Below are 16,934 nucleotides of genomic sequence, written 5' to 3'. Positions count from 1 at the left end.
GATATATAGATATGACTGCAAATAAAATTTATAAACTTTCAATGCTTTTTGAATCACAGAGTATTATCTGTTTAAAAACAAATGAATAACATGTGCTGGAGACCTGAATGAAAAACAGAAGTTGCTGGAAAGGTATGATCAGACAGTATCTGGGGGTTGCTTCGGGTGTCGACTACAATTGTGAAGAATTCTGCACTGAGCTATTTCTATCCAAATATAGATTAAATCACTTTGCGTTTCCAATATTCTCCGTTTCTAACTGACACTTAATTGGCACTTTTCCCTCATCCCCATTGTAACTTCCAAGAATGATTTGCTCAGTGTTTCTATCACACTTACAGTTCCTGCAGCTTATTACCGACAGCTCAGGCTGATGAACTCAGGCTAAAGCCTAACGCTGCGAGCTATCTGTCCCTGTGCAGAAATATCACTTCAAACCTTCCTTTTCACCAGCAGGAATGACACTATCCTGAAACCTCACTCAAGATCACAGCAGCAAGGTACGTTTGGCAAGCAGGGACATGACAGATGGTGTAGATTAATGGTGAAGTAATGAAGATGAGCAATGCCATCTGAGGGCCAACAAAATAGAAACAATTATTTTCCATTTGTGCTTTTCAAAAACAATTGAACCTTTAATATGGAACTAACACAGGAGCTCAATATAAACCCAGCACCATTTTCATTTCCAAAACAACAAAAGGCTTTGACACGTTTCGCCAATAATTGTTCAAAAATATTGTAAACCTCACACATGGAATGAAAAAGATAATATCATACGTTTCATGGGAATTATTTCCGGAGAGTTGGGTTAGACTGGCAGAGGAACCTCCACTTGTATTTGGGGAATGTGTAGTTCCTGGTGATGTTGTTGAAGAAACAGTACAATTATATCGTCCACCTGTTGAAACAAGGGAATGATGTTCAGATTCATCTCCTTTTCATTTGTAGTTACCAGAGAGAACCTCATGAATAAATGGAACTTCATTACTTGGGGAACAGCCCATTTGATATCATGGAGTTTTGCATTAATTCCCCTTCCCTGGTAACAATGACACCTATAAGTGGTCTAACTCTGCTGAAAATGTTAGAGTCATGGTCAGCACGGAAAGAGACCCTTCTGTTTAACGCATCAGTGCCCAAAAAGTTTCTCAAAATAAATTAGTACCACTCTTCTGCATTTGGCTCATGTCACTCTAAACCTTTTCTATTCATGTATCTAATCAAATGTCGTTTACATGTAACTCTAGCTTCATCCACCATGTCCTCTGGCATTTCATTCCACAAATGAGCCACCCTCTGTGTCAACGTGTGGCACCACACCTCCCTTTTACATTGTTCTCCTTACATCTTAAAAGTATACCTCCTCACTTTGAACTCACTCTGCCTCATGATTAAAAATCTTTGCTATTCACCTCATGATTTTATTATCCTCTTATAAAGTCACCTCTCAACCTTCTCCGATCCAGTGGAAAAAGTCCCAGCCTATCCTTATCACTCAAACCCTCCAATCACGACAACATCTTAGTAGATCTTTTCTGAAACCTCTTCAAATTAATAATAACCTTCCTGAAGCAGGGTGACATGAACTGTACGCACAAAACAAAAAGTGGCCTCACCATCATTCTATGCAAGCGCAACGTGCTGTACCAACTCCAACACTCATTGGTCTGAGCAATGATGGTAAGCATACTAAATAGCTTCTTAACCACCCTGTCTACCTGGGATGAAAATTTCAAAGATCTCCTGGGACTCTCTGTTTGACAGCATTACCCAGGGCCCTACCTTTAATTGTATAAGTCCTGTCTTTGTTCGTTTTACCAAAAGGCTATAGCTCGCATTGATGCAAATGAAACTAACTGCCAATCCTCAGCTAACTGGCCCAATTGAGCAAGATCCCTTTGTAATCATAGATAACATTCATCACTATCAACAATACCACCAATTTTGGTGTCATCCACAAACTTGCTAACCATTCCTTCTAAATTCTCATTCAAATAATTTATATAACTTAATCCGATCACTGCAGAATACCACAGGTCACACATCTCCAATCGAAAAAAATGACCCTCCACCATTACCCTCTGTCTCCTGCCATCAAGTTAATTTTGTATTCAATTGGCAAGCTCGCCCTGAATCCATGTGATCTAACTTTATTTCGTCCACCATGTGAAACATTGCCTACTGCTCTACCCTAATCAATCTTTTTAGTTACGTCCTCAAAAAACTCAATCAAGTTTGTAACACACGATTTCCAAAGCATGATACCTAATCAGTTTGTGCCTCTCCAAATGCATATACATGCAATCTCTCAAAATCCCCTCCAACAACCTACCCACCACTGCTGTCAGACTCGCAGATCTATAATTCCCAGGCTTCTCCATACAGCCTTTCCGAACTAAATGAATAATATTAGCCACCCTCCAGTCCTCCAGCACCTCACCTGTGACTGTGGATGATACAAATAGCTTTGCTAGGGGCCCCACAATTTCTTCCCTAATTTCCCACATTGGTTTGGATGACATTTGATCGGATTTTGGAGATTTATCTCTTGTTATGCATTTTGAGACTTTCAGCACTTCCTCTTCTGTAACGTGGACTGTTTAGTATCTCTCCCATCTCCTGTGGTTGCACACAATGACGATCCCGGTTACTTTTTTCCCTGAATCTGAGAGTTGGTGTGTTCCATTGGGGTTTGTTAAAGGGTTTGAGCTGGTAACTATGACCCAGGTATCCCACTTGTTTAAAACCACGGGTTTCACATGGAGCTGTCACTTGCCGACAGAGGTCTCTTCCACCCTCTTGAGATGGTTTTCCGATCTTGCAGGAATAATGGGAAGCCTCATTTATAGACACAAAACCCACCAAAGATTTTCCATCAACTGAACCAAAAGGATCCATGAGGTAGACTGATAAGGTTCCCCATCTCCAAGGGGTACACAGGCAATACGGCTTGGGTGTGTTTTATGTGAATTATTTCTGCAACAAGTAAACTGTTGATTCTCTATTTTTTGGTCTTTAATGGCCAGATTTTGTAGCCCATTTCTAATTAACCCTGACTGAGTGACTTTCTAAACCTTTTGAAGAGAGCAGTTTAAGAACAAACCACATTGCTGGAGTCCCATGTGGAGCAGACCTGGAAAAGGCTAGAGATTTCCTTCCCTAAAGAACATTAATGAATCAGATGGGTTTTGGTACATTACAGGATCTGAGGAGATGGAAACAAACAGTTGGAATGCAACAATAACTCAAACCTAAAGTGAAATAATTTCTCAAAAATCTGATTGTTTTTAGTAACATTGATTGAGGAATGAATGCTTGCTCAGACACTAGGAGACCTCCATTCTGTAAATAGTTTACAAATGGTGCCATTCCTAAAGGGGGAACAGGTTCTCAGTTTATCGCCTCATTGACACTGTCTCACCTGCCACAGCACAGCATTACTTCTCTCTGCTGGGCAGTGGGATCCAGCTGAATTTTAACCCTGAAGGGGAACTGGAACCCCCAACATGCTGGCATCAAAAGTGAGAGTGCAGCCACATGAGCTGCTGCTGATAGTTCCAAATACAGTTCCCGTGTGTCACTTCGACTTGATGCTGACTTGCTTCTTCTCTGACAGCTCAAACAGATCAGATCAGGAAATGGCTGCAGGCAATATTTACATATACAGAGGACCCTTGATAATCCAAATGACTCGGGAAGGGAATGTTTTGTCTGGATAATCGAATGTTTGGATAATACAGTTCACCAAAGCATCGGGACCTTGAGATCCTGTTTGGATAACCCGAAATTAGGATCATCGACGTTCAGATAATCGAGGTTCCTCTGTATTTCATTTGTGCAACTGATCTCCAATCTGTCCCCAATATTTGTCCTAAATCTGCACACAACAGTCACTGACTAAATTTAATAATTCCTTCTGTTACAAAAATGCAAATTGTCTGTCAATCAAATGCTATTTTAATTTGCTGGGATCATTGGAGATGTTGCAATGTCTCCCTATGCTGTGGGTAGGCTTTTATGTACTTTCTAAGTATAGGGCAAGCCATTGGCTTTGTTCAGAACTGACAATGAAAACAAATGGAGTGCATTTATCAATTACAGTTTCCCAGAGTGAGATAGTAAACAAATATTGTTTACATCACACTTACCGATGCTGTTGATCTGTATCCTATAATTGCAGTTCTTCTCTCTTACATTGTTGACTGACACATGAACAATTTCACTGGATTTTGTTCCCTGAGTATTTGAGGCTGAGCAGTAATATTGATGTTGTTGCTGTGTGAAGGATTGACAATGTAGATCCAGTTTATTGGTGTCAGAGATCTTTGAATCTTGTGATGGCATTTTCTCAGACCATGTGTAGTGAATGGGGAGGGATCCTCGGGCAGACTCACAGGAGACTGTCACTGACCCCCCAGAACATGAGACATTTGGTTGGGATAAAAATCGAAGCCCAGGAACAGAGATGGCTTCTGTGGGAAAGAAACAATTATTCTGTGAGAAAATTCAAATATTCCCCAACACTTTGTCACTTTTCTTCCTGGATAAAACACTGATCAGACATATCAGCAGAGAGTAATTTAAAACAAAGTGAGTCACGTACCGTCAGAAATGTGCAGCTTTACATTAAACATCGGGTCATAGCCAGACATCTCAATCCCACAGCTGTACCATCCTGCATCCCTCCATTGAAGATTCTTCATTGTGACAAGAAATATTCCTTGTGTTTTGTTGTCAGTGATTGATATTCTCCCATTTGGCCAATTTGTCGTTGCTATAACATTACACTGACGTGTCCATCCGAGACACCAATATTTCTTGTGTGACTGGTACCTCCGTGCTTCGTATTGACAAGATATTGTGATCGCTCTTCCCAAAATTCCCGTTACACCTTTCTCTGCCCATACAGCACCTGTAACTGAGGAGACAATATTTCAGAAATTTAACTGGAAAGAACTGCTTATTACAAACAGATACATTTTAATCAGCTACATTCCATCCAGTACATGATGAAGGTAATCATTAATATAAACCCTTATCAGAGCCTCAGGCTGTTCCATATTCCCAGGGAATGATTGAAACAGTCGGAATATTTTCTTACCTCCCTGGTCGAGCTTTGGGACAATCTTGAAATTGGGTTTGTGCTGCCCGCTGTGGGCTCTAACTCCACCGTGTGTGACATCATCAAAATGTTGTTCCCCCTGGAGAGCAGCCTGAGTGACAGGCCTGGATTGGAGTCGACTGAAGATCAGTGTGAAGGAGGGCACAGGTGCTGAAGGGTCCTTACTCCGACTGGAGAAGGAGGGTTTCATCCAGGGAGGAGAGGGATCTATGTGGACTCATGATGGGCTCAGGGGCTGCATTTTCAGGGCTCAAGGGGCCGAGAAAACAGGTGATCCAGGAAGATGATAAGAGACCTTAAGTGGGAAAGGAAGAGAATTAAAGTTCAGCAAGGGATGGTTCACGATGGGAGAGAGATCAATGTGGAGGATCTTGAGGGCAGTAAAGGCAGAATTATTTATAATCACATATTGATATCATTGTATGAATAATAAAATAACAGAAGTAATTTACTGATTGTGCCAGAGAGATGGTTCATGAGAAAATGTTGAAATTGCTGCCACATTGTGTCCTGGTGTTGAAGAGGAGAAGCCTGTTGATGACAGCGTAGACTTTACTTCAATCAATGCCAGACCAACAGTTTTTTTGGGAGAACTGCCCTTTGTGTGACGAACAATTCTTGAGTAAAATAACAAAGGATTTTAAATGTAAGTGAAGAGGTGGAGATCTGAGATGAAAGGGAGGGAGATACGTGAATGATTAAAAATGATGCTGGTTTGGAGACAGAGACCTTATTGGAAAAAGAAAGCCTTGAAAGAGAGAGAACTGTGAAAGCAGAGAGATGCATGTTTCAGATTTCTGTCCATGAAGTATTCTGCATGAAGTTGGTGGGCTGGAGCCACAAAACATTTCAGGGAATTTTCATGTAACAGAATTCACAGAGCTGTAGCCGAGGGGAAAGCGACACTGAGAATTTTATTCTTGAGTCTTTCAAACATTTCTTTATCATTAATGGAGCGATTGCAATGATGAGCATTAACTTTATTGTACTGTGTAAATCAATGGAATTGAAAGAGAGCAAACAACTTGATTCAATTAGACTGAAAGGAAAAAGGCTTTTCTAAGTGAAGAGAAAAATAAACCAACCATCTCCTTTTGTGACTGAGCCTCACAGAGCAATATTTAATGAATTGATCTTCAAAAATAAAATAAATAAAAGCAAACTCAAGATGTTTTGTTTGAGGGCTTATTCCTCATACACTTTTCAGTGTGTATTGAAAATTGAAAACTTCAGTCAAATTAAAATAATTGTGCCCTTTTTTTCACTGAAAAAAATGTTATGGTACCCTTTTAATTTAATTCATAATTCATTATGCTGCTCTAAATTATTTGGGAACTCTGCAGCATGGGATTATAAAGTGTTTAGTAGAATTACTACATTTTGTGATGTTGTTCATGTACTTTTATGTTTGTTTTTTTAAGATTCAATGGCGTCCATATTTAGAGACACATGGAGCAGACAAAGTCCATGCTGTGTCTGTTTTCTGCAGCTTGTCACCAGCCTGAAGCCAGTTGCTGTGATGTGAGGGGTGTCACTCTGCATTGGATAACCATGAGGTGCCGGTGTTGGACTGGGGTAGACAAATCACACAACAGCAGTTTATAGTTCAACAGGTTTGTTTGGAAGCATTAACTTTCGAAGAACTGTTTCTTCATCAAGTGGTTGTGTTCACCTGATGAAGGAGCAGTGCTCTGAAAGCGAATGCTTCCAAATAAACCTGCTGGACTAAATCTTTGTTTTGCGTGATTTTTAAGTGAGCATTGGAAAAGACTGATGTGGAATCTCACCCAGTCCTACTCTCTGTATGTTGGAAGGATTTGTAGGTTGAAAATGAACCAGTTTGGCTTTGTGAGAAGACACATTCCTTTGAAAAATGTACTTTTGTAAGAATTGAACTCTCAGCATTTGCCATGGCAATAACGATGTTACCCATTGTGTCACAAGCTCTCCCTTTTCCAATTATGTATCTTCAAATATTTAAACATTTCTACTTTATAACACAGTGGATTTCAACAAATGTGGATTATCTGAATATACAACTCGGATAGTCACTCACCGGGAATGGAACAAATGAGGAGAATCAAAGTCCACATCGTTTTGTTCACAAAGATCAGTTCAGTTCTTGATGTCAGTCTCTCAGCTCTTATTTCTCACATTGAGATACTGTGCAATGCAATGTCTACAAGAAGTTAAATGAGGAAGAGGAACAGGAAGCCAGCTTCAGAAACCACAGTGAGCCAGTGAAATTTAATCGTGAAGAGATTTTTCTCCTTGGTTATGTTTAACAGAGCTAAAGAATTTTTATCGAATGAACAAAAAATTCTGAAACCAAGGCAGTTAACGCATCAGGTGCTCAGGATAATGTTGACCCAAGCTCAGTATTTATACTGAAATCTCATTTGAATGACAACTGTCTCATTCTCCCATGTTAGGAAATTTCAACCTACAGTTTGAGACAGACATCGATTTAGTTTGCGAAAATTAAGCCTTCACCTAAAAATAGAGCTCTTTCAAATATTTTGTTTGCAGAATATGCCTCCTACCGTCAGTGCTGAATAATTATTGTGTCAGGATCTGAATTCCCCGATGGGCAGGAGAAGGACATCCTCTGCTCCATTCCCACAAGATTCAAGTAAAAGGTCCTGGGGCCGATTTCAGGCAGAGAATGAAACTCAACTGACACAGAGAAAATTCAGGGGGAAGTGAACTGTGATTGAGTAACTGGGAGTGAGCTTCAGTTCCAAGGTGAGGATCCCTCTGGTGTACCGACTGACATGGGGCTTTGTATTCACCAGAACATGGTTGATGATGAGTGAGTCTGGTGAACCATGCTGGGTTTCACCTTTGAGAAGATCATCTTTGACCATTCACCAACCGTGCTCACCCCCAGCCACAATGCTGAAGGCAGTGCCCCCACCTTAACCCTTAATATGGGAGGAGAGTCACTGGAGTCATTACCCAGAGACTGAACCAACGAGGACCATCGCAATGCTCTGTCTGGGAAACAGAAACAACACGTTGGGTAAACTCCTAAAGAACACTTGGAAACATTTGGGGGTTAATATCCCAATGGGGATGAAACCCCTCTGCTGTCAGGTCACCAGTGTCTGAGTGTCAGAAACAGAGAGCAGAGATCCCCCAGCCCCTGAATGACATGGACATTGTAGAATCAGTTGGAAAAATAGACCAGATTGAAAAATTACATTCTGTGATGAAACAGTGAGTGTAACAGTTATTAACAGAGTGTAGAATATCTGATCAAACTGTCAGGGATCCTGTAAAGTGACTTGCTCAGTGTCAAAGCCATATCCTGATAGACGGTCACTCAGCAGTTTTTAAAAGACCGTTCTTCTGAGACAGAAAATTGCAGGACTTGGAGCCGCCACAAAGCCCCTCCCTCATTCAGATGGATGTCCCATTTACTCTGGAATGGTGCAGTGATCCACCCACAACATGGACATGAGCCTGTCCCAGGAGGTTTCCTTCCCAGAGATGGTGATCAATGGGCTGGATCTGAAAACTCTCAGTACAGCCTTGAATGACCGAAAGTGTGCCACCTCCAATATCCTGTTGATTAACACTGATCTGGGCTCTAAGAAAACTGTCCCCACCCTGCCTTTCCAGAATGCCTCTCCACTGAACATTTCTGACAGTGGCTGTGCAAACGTGGCTGCAGACATATTGCTCCAGGTGACACAGTTCTCCCTCTTTACTGAGCTGTAGACAATGGGTGCCAGGAGGGTGTTACAGTGCCTGCAGGTATGGGTTGTGGTTTCACAATGGGCTTCCCCACAGGCTCTGGGGTTTTACCAGTGACTGAGGAGGCCAATCCCAAGTGTCTAACAAACGTTTTGAAAGCCTGTGGAAGAGTTGTTTAATGTCCCTGCTGTAACAGTTAGTGACATATTCCTGAACTCCTGAGCTATTTGTCACACAGTTTCTGGACAATATAAAATGCTCAGTGTTAGAACATAGAACAGTACAGCACAGAACAGGCCCTTCAGCCCACGATGTTGTGCTGACCATTGATCCTCATGTATGCACCCTCACATTTCTGTGACCAGATGCATGTCCAACAGTCTCCTAAATGTCCCCAATGACCTTGCTCCCACAACTGCTGCTGGCAACGCATTCCATGCTCTCACAACTCTCTGTGTAAAGAACCCACCTCTGACATCCCCTCTATACTTTCCTCCAACCAGCTTAAAACTATGACCCCTCATGTTAGTCATTTCTGCCCTGGGAAATAGTCCCTGGCTAACGACTCTATCTATGCCTCTCATTATCTTGTACACCTCAATTAGGCCCCCTCTCCTCCTCCTTTTCTCCAATGAAAAAAGTCCGAGCTCAGTCAACCTCTCTTCATAAGATAAGCCCTCCAGTTCAGGCAACATCCTGGTAAACCTCCTCTGAACCCTTTCCAAAGAATCCACATCTTTCCGATAATAGGGCGACCAGAACTGGATGCAGTATTCCATGTGCGGTCTAACCAAAGTTTGAATGATCTGCAACAAGATCTCACAACTCTTAAACTCCCCCTGTTAATGAAAGCCAAAACACCATATGCTTTCTTAACAACCCTGTCCACTTGGGTGCCATTTTAAGGGATCTATGTACCTGCACACCAAGATCCCTCTGTTCCTCCACACTGCCAAGAATCCGATCCTTAATCCTGTACTCAGCTTTCCAATTTGACTTTCCAAAATGCATCACCTCGCATTCATCCAGGTCGAACTCCATCTGCCACCTCTCAGCCCATCTCTGAATCCTGTCAATGTCCCGCTGCAGCCTCCAACATCCCTCTATGCTGTCAACGACACCTCCAACCTTTGTGTCATCTGCAAACTTGCTGACTCATCCTTCAATCCCCTCATCCAAGTCATTAATAAAAATTACAACCAGTAGAGGCCCAAGGACAGAGCCCTGTGGAACACGACTCACAACTGACTTCCAGGCTGAATATTTTCCTTCTTATACCACTTGCTGTCTTGTGTTGGCCAGCCAATTCTGTATCCAGACAGCTAAGTTCCCCTGTATCCCATTCCTCCTGACCGTCTGACTGAGCCTACCATGGGGAACCTTATCAAACGCCTTGCTGAAATCCATATACACCACATCCACAGCTCGACCCTCATCAACGTTTCTAGTCACATCCTCAAAGAACTTGATAAGGTTTGTGAGGCATGACCTCCCCCTCACAAAGCCGTGTTGACAGCATTTAATCAAGCCATACTCTTCCAGATGGTCATAAATCCTATCCCTCAGAATCCTTTCTAACACCTTGCAGATGACCGACGTGAGACTTACTGGTCTGTAATTGCCGGGATTTACCTAATTCCTTTCTTGAAGAGAGGAATTACATTTGCCTCCCTCCAGTCCTCAGGTACGACTCCAATGGAGAGCGAGGACGCAAAAATCTTCACAAGTGGTGAAGCAATTGCATTTCTCTTTTTCCAAAGCAGCCGAGGACAAATCAGTGGGCGGCACGGTGGCACAGTGGTTAGCACTGCTGCCTCACAGCGCCTGAGACCCGGGTTCAATTCCCGACTCAGGCGACTGACTGTGTGGAGTTTGCACGTTCTCCCCTTGTCTGCGTGGGTTTCCTCCGGGTGCTCCGATTTCCTCCCACAGTCCTAAGATGTGCGGGTCAGGTGAATTGGCCATGCTAAATTGCCCGTAGTGTTAGGTAAGGGGTAAATGTAGGGGTATGGGTGGGTTGCGCTTCGGCGGGTCGGTGTGGACTTGTTGGGCCGAAGGGCCTGTTTCCGCACTGTAAGTAATCTAATCTAATCTAAATCTGGTATGGGCCTGGCGACTTGTCAATCTTAATGTTTGACAAAATTTTCAGCACATCATCTTCCTCTATCTCTATCCATTCCAACATGCACACCTGCTCTTCAAAGGTTTCATGCACTACAAAGTTCGTTTCTTTTGTAAAGACAGAAGCAAAAATCTCATTTAGGGCTTCCCCTAACTCCTCAGACTCCACACACAAGTTCCCTATGCTATCCCTGATTGGCGCTACTCTTTCTTTGAACATTCTCTTATTCCTTACATCAGGTTAAATTGCCTTTGTGTTCTCCCTAATCCGTTCTGCCAAGCCTTTCTCGTACCCCCCTCCTGTAGGAACTTTAACTCCAGTTTATAGCACATTTTAATCGATAATGTTTCTTCTGATCCTTTGGAATCTCCCCTGTAGATTAATCGATAAAGCTTCTCTCCCCTTTCAGCTGTCCTCTTTGTGATTCATAACCTACATCCCACACAGGCCGGACCCCGATACATCTGTCCACTGTTTGTTCCATCCACATCCAACAATGTCCTTCAAATGGACCAGGCCCCACAACATTAGCCTCCAGCAAGTGCTGTACCAGGGCAGCTCTCTCTCCAATTTGCAGACCAAAGTAACTGACACTTACTCTGATTGTACATCCAGGGCTATCTATCACACATCTCCCTTGATATTATTCACACTTTTTCTTATAGCGTGAAAACACAATGAACATCAAAACATGAACAAGTGTGGAAACTTGTGTTTTACATCTCAACTTCTCAAAAATGGACAGCACAGTGTCTCGGTGGTTAGCACTGCTGCCTCACAGTCCCAGTAATCCCTGGGTTCAGTTCAAGTCTTGGGTGACTGTGCATTTTGAGCACTCTCCCTGTCTGTGTGGGTTTCCTCCAGGTACTGCAGTTTCTTCTTACTTTCTAAAGATCTTTTGCTGTACATTTTGTGTCCTATGATCCTACTCCTCTGTCTACCTGACGAAGGAGCAGCGCTTCAAAAGCATGTACTTCCAGATGAAATTGTCGGACTGTAACCTGGTGTTGTGTGATTTTTAACTTTAATGATGTTCAGGTTGGGTTGAATGGTCAGGCTAAATTGTCCATTGTGTTCAGGGATGTACAGGCTCGGTGGGTTAGCCGTGTGAAATGTGTGGCTATGGGAACAGAGTGGGGTTCTGCATCTGGTGGGATGTTCTTCAGATGGGCCAAATGGCCTCTTTCTGCACTGTAGGGATTCTATAATTCTCAGTTACATTCCTCATTGACCAGGAACCTGTTTGAGGGTTTAATGGAATGGGCCCAAACTGAATGTATGTTCATTTACAATGAACCATTCACACACAGCATGCTGCAGACAGAAACATTTTTAGAAATAAAGTAATTTTGGGAGGAAAACTATTTTAGAAGATTGAAATTTTAATTTGGCAAAAGTTTAAAATTATTCAATGCCATTGAAATTAATTTGGATTGTAACATCTGGGATAAAAGTTCAAACTCTTCAGAATGATATCGGTGGATTTGCAGCTTTCAAAATACAGTGAGCTGAGAAGCACATTCATTTCTTTCAAAGCCTGGCCTTGTTTGTGTGTTTGTGAATATGGCAAGTTGCATTTATATAGCACCTTCAAAGATGTAAAGCTGGAGCAGAGATATAGATGAAAGCAAGTTGATGTATGGTGGAAGATTTAAGGCCAGCTGGAATGATGTTGGACTCGTTCAGTGTGGAGCTAACAACATTGTGGATAGAGCTCTGTTGGACAGGGAGATGGATGGAGTCAGTGGCTAAGGAAAGGTGATTGCAGTGGGATAAAGATAATGGCTTCAATCTTCAGAATTGTCAGGTGTAATTTTATTGAAGTTGTGAAAATGCTCAGACAAGCACAATCACAGCAGGTCGGTATGTCAGGGACAGCCCTTAAACTGGATCAATGGGGATGGAGGCATCAACCATCACTATCAATCCCGAGCCGTATGTCTAGCTGTCTCCTTGGAGAGGTGAACAACTGTCATTCAGACTCAGGCTCAGCACTCACTGTCTGCTGGGTATGAGCCACTGGCAAGAAGATTCAGGATGTGGAGGGGCTGCTGTTGGACTGGAATGGACAGAGCTGAAAATCACACAACACCAGGTTATAGTCCAACAGGTTTATTTGAAAATACAAGCTTTCAAAGCACTACCCCTTTGTCAGGGAGCCATTGGGCAAGATACATAGGGCACAGGATTTATAATTAAAATATCAAAGTGTCACACATTTGGTGCAATGTGTTAGAGAAACCGAGATTGCTGCTCAGTCTGTAATCATGTAGAATGGGGATACAGGTATTGATTGATGAATATGTACATCCCAGAATTTCTCTCATCACTGCCCTGATATACCTTAAGTTTTTATCAGTAAATAAAAGGAAGTGACATTTTGCCCAGACAATGTATTAAAGGTATGAGGATAGAGTCTGTGTTCCAACCTGCAGTCAGATTAGTTTTATTTCCAAAGCAGGAATTTATAAAATGTAACATTGACTGACTGCCTCCAGACTGAGTGCTTTTTGAACAAAATGTAATATGTCTGCAAATACAAATCTGCAAACGTAACTTCACCCCCTAGATTTGTGTGTGTGCGCGCACGTGCGTGTGGGAAAGAGTGAAGGGACGGTTGATAGCGAAAGATGAGGGACTCTCCAACCACGCGGCATCAATGATCACTTCACCAGTTTCCTCATCTGCCCTTCCTCCACCTCATCTCAGATCAAATCCTCCAACCCGGCACTGCCCTTTTGAACTATCCTACTTGTCCATCTTCCTTCCCACCAAACCGCTCCACCATCCCCTCTGACCTATCACCATCACCTCCCACGTGCATCTACCTATCACTTTCTGAGCTACCCTCCCTCAGCCCCAGCTCCAGCCCCACCCTCCTATTTATCTCTCAACATACTTCTGCCCGTGCCTTCCATTCCTGATGAAGAGCTTCTGCCTAAAACGTTGACTCTCCTTCCTCGGATGCTGCCTGACCTGCTGTGCTTTTCCAGTGCCACACGTTTTGACTCTGACCTCCAGCATCTGCAGTCTTCACTTTCTCCTGGAGCTGAAAGAGCACTTGAAGCTTGAATGAGCACTTAAGGGTCTCAGTTGGTGGTGAGTTGGTGTTATTGGAGCTTGGACCTTCCTGCTGAGATCCAAATTCAATCAAGGGTGGAGAAGTGCCTGGGTTAGGTGCCCCACCATCCGAGCTAATAAAGCTCACTTGCCAACTCCAGGCCTACCGCCTCTGGGCAGAGAAGATTGTGCCCAGAGGTTTCAGAGCACTGTCCCATCATCAGGTGACTTCACCTGAAGGACCAACGCTCAGAAAGCTTGTGATCTCAATAAACCTGATGCACTATAACCCGGTGTCGTGTGACTTCTGACTTTGCCCACTCCAGTCCAACACTGGCACCTCAACATCCTGGCCCATAGGTTTGGGAGTGGAGTCTCTTACCTCAGCTACGGTTCTGATGGGGAGTGTGTACAGTTAATAAAATCCCACTGCTCTACAAGCAATACCAAATGCATTAGTATTTCACATTTTCACTAAAACGGTTTAGTTATTTCTATTTATTACAGTTATTATAAACAAAAGACTCTTTCGTTTTTTTGATGTACTCCAAAAATAACTTGTTTATTAAAACAAACCTTTTTAAAAATCAATTGGCAGAACAGTGAGGAACCAAACTACATCCTCTTAATCTCAAACACAGATTCACACACAGAGAGGGGAAGATTACACAGCCCTGCTGAGGGTTTGTGGGTGGGATAAATTCGGACAACAGGATAAGGCTGAGGATTTCTCTTCAAGTTTGTTCAGACATTTAGGCCAGAAATACAATCTCTTTTAAATGTTGCCTACTTCCCAAAATTATTTGTTGTTCCAGTACACAGCAAAAAAAAGCAGTTTGAATTGACATTTTTCCAGCAATCACATGTTAAATCCCTCTTCAACCCAATAATGTCCAACCAATTCCACTTCCCAATTATTATAATTCAGAAACACTGTGGAATACCAGCTTTAATGTTGCTGTGATGCCAAGTGTGTAGGCTGACTATATCAGACAACACTGCAGGCCAGCAGTGAGCCAATCATGTTAACAAGACCATACTGTAATCCCAGGGTGACATATCCAACATTAGACATGATGCTGCTGTTGAACAATATTGAACAGTCCCACCTGTGCACAGAAACACACTGGAAACCAGTTTCAGATTATCCACTGGGCTTGCAGTGTGATTCATTTGTGCAGGCTAGAAATTACATATATTACTACTGAGGGCCCTGTTTTTTTTCAGGAAAATGAGTATGTCCGTACATCTCACCTGTTTAATTGAGGAGAGAATCATGCACTTTGCTAATCATTGCAGCCTAAACCAATCAGAGCCTACTTGGCTGGTCTGAGCTTTATCAGTGAAGCTTGATGGTTAACAGTTCCTGCTGCCTCTCCATGTCAACCATTATCCAAACATGATTTAGAGATGCCAGTGTTGGACTGGGGTGTACAAAGTTAACAATGACACAACACCAGGTTATAGTCCAACAGGTTTAATTGGAAGCCCACCTGATGAAAGAGTAGCGCTCCGAAAGCTAGTGTGCTTCCAATTAAACCTGTTGGATTATAACCTGGTGTTTTGCCATTTTTAACATTATCCAAACAATTTGCACTCTCTTCTCATGCTGTTTATATTGATATTCCCTTTTGAAGTTTTTTTTTGTGGCTTAGTCCTGATGAGAGTGGAACAAAAACTTAAACTTTTGCATCTCTTTTTAACAATGTGCAAGTTCTGTATCACACAATCATTAGGAGCCCATAGTGCCATGCTAGCAAGTCAAGTTTGATTTTTGAACTTAACTCCGGAAGTGGGACTCCAACCTGGAATCTGTGACTCCGAGGTTAGAGTGAGGGGAGACAGGGAGATGGGGACTGATTGGGTTGCCAAACACCTTGGTATTTAGACTTCTGCTCTTGTTATTTAATGCAAATGACCCAGACTTGGGAATAAAAGTTAAATTGATTCCATCTGCTGAGGAAAGCAAACTGACAATAACAGCTAACAACAGACAAAATTCAATACAACTGCATTGCAAAGTAAGAAGGAAAAATGAACAGGAAAAATATCTCATCATGGTTTTCCTAAAAATCAATATCAGCGTAAACGTCCCTTCCAGATTCCTGAGGGGTGTTGCGTTTTGGGGCTTTTTTATTCCCCTTTGGCGGCTGGTTTGGAAAGTTGAGCTCACTGTAGGTGACACTGTCTGAGTTGTCACCTGTGTGCATTGCCAGCCCACCGCTCAGTGATGAAGATTTCTTTTGAAATGCCAACACTGCGTATGTGATTTCATCATTCTTCAAGTTGCTTCTTCTCTCTCTCTGTCTTTCTGCTGTGTTCCTTTGAATGTGGTTTATGTTTGCATATACCAAGTTCTCTTCCACTGACACCATTTCCTAAATTTGAAAAAAATGTATTTTTCATTCACTTGAATGGTGACGTGCGTTATTATGAAGAGAAAGCAAATTCTTGATTATTCTTAATCAATGTACAGTATTAGAAGTTATTATAAATTATTATTGTGTGCAGTTCTGGTCTCCTTCCTATTGGAAGGATGTTGTGAGACTTGAAAGGGTTCAGAAAAGATTGACAAAGATGTTGCCAGGGTTGGAAAATTTGAGCTACGGGGAGAGGCTGAATAGGCTGGGGATGTTTTCCATGGAGCGTTGAAAGCTGATGGGTGACCTTATAGAAGTTTATTAAATCATGAAGGGCATGGATAGGGTAAAATAGTCAAAGTACTTTTCCTGGGGAGGGAGAGTTCTGAACTAGAGGGCATAGGTTCAGGGTGAGAGGGGAAAGATATAAAAGAGACCTAAGGGGCAACCTTTTCACATAAAGGGTGGTGCGTGTATGGAATGAGCTGCCAGAGGAAGTGGTGGGTGCTGGTATAATTGCAACATTTATAAGGCATCTGGATGGGCGTACGAATGGGAAGGGTTGAGA

General features: G+C 42.4%; 1 protein-coding gene across 1 annotated transcript in view; it reads right to left on the bottom strand.

Moving 5' to 3' along the window:
* The window catches only part of LOC132828092 (uncharacterized), a 110,104-nt gene that overhangs the window by 2,877 nt on the left and 90,293 nt on the right, over window positions 1-16,934 (bottom strand). The window contains exons 13-18 of the mRNA XM_060845002.1: window positions 16,091-16,384; window positions 8,101-8,122; window positions 5,105-5,341; window positions 4,607-4,921; window positions 4,152-4,475; window positions 781-901 (exon numbers count right to left, since the gene is read on the bottom strand). Of these exons, the coding sequence (XP_060700985.1) occupies window positions 781-901; window positions 4,152-4,475; window positions 4,607-4,921; window positions 5,105-5,341; window positions 8,101-8,122; window positions 16,091-16,384 (1,313 nt within the window). The remainder of the gene's footprint in view (window positions 1-780; window positions 902-4,151; window positions 4,476-4,606; window positions 4,922-5,104; window positions 5,342-8,100; window positions 8,123-16,090; window positions 16,385-16,934) is intronic.

Source organism: Hemiscyllium ocellatum, chromosome 26 (genome assembly GCF_020745735.1).
Source record: "Hemiscyllium ocellatum isolate sHemOce1 chromosome 26, sHemOce1.pat.X.cur, whole genome shotgun sequence".
Lineage (NCBI taxonomy): Eukaryota > Metazoa > Chordata > Chondrichthyes > Orectolobiformes > Hemiscylliidae > Hemiscyllium > Hemiscyllium ocellatum.
The sequence above is the reverse complement of the archived record's forward strand: the minus strand, read 5'-3'. Positions and strand labels throughout refer to the sequence as shown.